Source organism: Antrostomus carolinensis, unplaced genomic scaffold, assembly GCF_000700745.2.
Source record: "Antrostomus carolinensis isolate BGI_N321 unplaced genomic scaffold, ASM70074v2 scaffold17423, whole genome shotgun sequence".
Classification (NCBI taxonomy): domain Eukaryota; kingdom Metazoa; phylum Chordata; class Aves; order Caprimulgiformes; family Caprimulgidae; genus Antrostomus; species Antrostomus carolinensis.
Window position 1 is genome coordinate 27,242 of NW_010307456.1, and position 2,678 is coordinate 29,919.

General features: G+C 51.1%; 1 protein-coding gene across 1 annotated transcript in view; it reads left to right on the plus strand.

The window, feature by feature from the left end:
* Positions 1-2,678, plus strand: part of CECR2 (CECR2 histone acetyl-lysine reader) — a 25,451-nt gene that overhangs the window by 20,168 nt on the left and 2,605 nt on the right. The window contains 2 exon segments of the mRNA XM_029084369.1: positions 1-220; positions 2,109-2,677. The exon segment at positions 1-220 is cut by the window's left edge and continues 28 nt beyond it. Of these exon segments, the coding sequence (XP_028940202.1) occupies positions 1-220; positions 2,109-2,677 (789 nt within the window).

Here is a 2,678-nt window from a genome sequence, read left to right on the forward strand (position 1 = left end):
AGCCCGGAGATGATCGCCATGCAGCAGCTCTCCTCCCGTGTGTGCCCACCGGGTGTGCCTTACCACCCTCGCCAGCCGCCCCCGCCGCACCTCCCTGGACCCTTTCCCCAACTGGCTCACTCTGCCTCTGCCGCCGGCGTGCAGCCCCCAAAACCCATCGTGGGGAATGGGAACTCGCAGGATCCAACCGGTCAGACCATGGAGATGGAGAGCAACCAAGGTAACAACACCTCAAACTCCCGGTGGTAGTATCGCTTTTGTTACTCTTGTCTTCTCAACTTGGAAGTTCCCAAACTTTAACGGTCATGCAGATGCACCAAACCTGTGTCTGCAAATGGGGTTTTATTTGAGAAATGGAAAATATACCCTGACTTTCAGGTTTACTGGGATAAATTTGAAGCAATGGCTGAGGCTCGGCAAGAAAAGCGGGGTCTTTTCTAGACAATAATTACATTTTTTATTAGTTGTGGGACACACGTATTTTTACGCACGTCTTTTATTTATTAAGTCTAAATTGGAATATGTGCTCCAGCCATCGCTTAGATTTTCCTAAAATTGTTTTGTTTCACTGTAGCTGGGCAGAGGTCCCTTCTGTCCCAGCTATACCTGCAAGCTATCAGTTTTCCATGGGGTGCAAATGCAAAGCATAGGCTGTGATGCTTCTAGACCTCACTTGGAGTTAATATAAAAACTGGATCTGCAGAGAGTTAGGTAAGGAAAGAAGATGTTATGTGCATAAATAGTTTAAATATACTCCTTTGAGTGTATGTCAGTATGGTTTCTCTTCTGAAACGTACACGTACCTTGTGAGCTCTCAACATCTCAGAATCTTCACACAACAGGACTTCCCAAAAGCCCCTGAGCAGCTGTGTCTGTTCAGGTGGGATGGTAGTGTTTTGTGTGTCCCATCCCAAGTTTCTTTCTAGATGAATTTAATTCTAGCTGGTAAACTAGAGATCAAAAAAAAAAACCAACCCTAAAAATAAACCAAACCTAAAGGAGAGATCAAAAAACCCCAGAGATCAAAAAAATATATATATTTTTTTTCATTAATTCTAGCTGGTAAACTAGAGATCAAAAACCTCCCATCTTTTATCGATCCCTCGTGTGCCTTGCGCTAAGAGGAAACTCTTTCCTTGTGTGGCATTGCTTAAAAGTCATCATCATTTAACTGTGCTGGATATAGAACAGAGACCAGAGGAAGATGTTGAGTGATTGCAGGGCAGAGTAGCCACATCTCCAAATCACAGTTGGCTAAAATACGGCTGCGATCGGCTCCCCATGTGGTAGCCATTCTGCCCAAGCTGTGGGCAAGTGTGGGGTTTGTCAGCCAGAAGGGGCAATGCAGCCTGAAATCAAGCTGCCATTACTCCAGCTTCTTACGTTGCTGTCGTGTGGACCCCACTGAGGTATTTCTCAACTCACGTGTCAGACCAAACCCACGTGTGCAATGTTACTCCAGTGGAGGTGTGACTTACCGGTGGCTTACAAACTACAGCATGCCTGTATATTGAGGGTTCAGCCTACGTGTGCCATCTTTCCAAGAGAGGTGCGACCTCATGAGTAGTTTTTAAAAGAGCTCTTTTAAAGGAGGAGCTACTAATGATCACCCAACTTTTCAAAAATGCACTTCAGAGTTGCTAAAGGTCTTTGAAGAGAAGAATGTGTGATGGGTGCAGGAGGGAGGCGTCAGGCCTGCAGAAGAGCAGTTGTCCTGGTGACGTGGTCCAACAGTCCTGTAGAGAGGTTTGAGTAGAGGACAGGATATTGTAGGCTTTGGAGTATATACTGTGAAGCCTTCAATGAAAGGACCTTCATGGCTTTAGAAGGTCATTCTGTTTTTCTCTTCCATATGCACAGTTCAGAAAGCAGGGTGCTTTCTCCATCCAGATCTTAGGGACTTGTCAGACAGAGATGCCCAGCAGCTTTGGGTCAACAGCAAGAAAGGATGCTGAGGGGCTTCTTTGGTAGACCTGGTTAAGCTGGCAGGAGTTAGTCTTTGGCACATGTGCTCTGGGTGAGCGTGAGTAGGCGTGGGTATGTGTTGGGCAGGGAGAGCCAATTTCCAAAATTGACCGAAATGTGACTTTTTCCCCCTCTCTTTCCAGTGGAGCCACCAGCAGGCGTGGACGAGAAGGCTCAGTGCATCGGCATTGCTGACGGGGCTTACGCCAAACTCCTACCTCATCCCAAGCCCCCGCTGCCCATGGAGTGCACCAGGCGTGCCTTGCCCCCGGATGGGGAGGGGGACGGCTCCAGCGTGAAGGGCGACCTGAAGGCAGGGCAGGGCAAGGGCTTGTGGCCAACAGAGAGCGGCTACACCGGTGGCCCGGGCTGCGTGAGGGACCTGGTGCCCACCTCCGAGAGAGGAGGGGGTCCACTGCCTGAGAACGGGGCGGCAGGCGAGGGGCCGGCGGCCGGCACCGAGGTACACCGGTGGCCCGGGCTGCGTGAGGGACCTGGTGCCCACCTCCGAGAGAGGAGGGGGTCCACTGCCTGAGAACGGGGCGGCAGGCGAGGGGCCGGCGGCCGGCACCGAGGTGTGCCTTGCATGGGGCAGGGCACCGGCCTCCCCGGCGTGGACACCGGCTCTGTGGGGGCTGCCTCCAACCAATTCCATCCTCTCTACATGCCCGGTCTGGAATATCCAAATTCAGCCGGGCGGTACCACATCAACC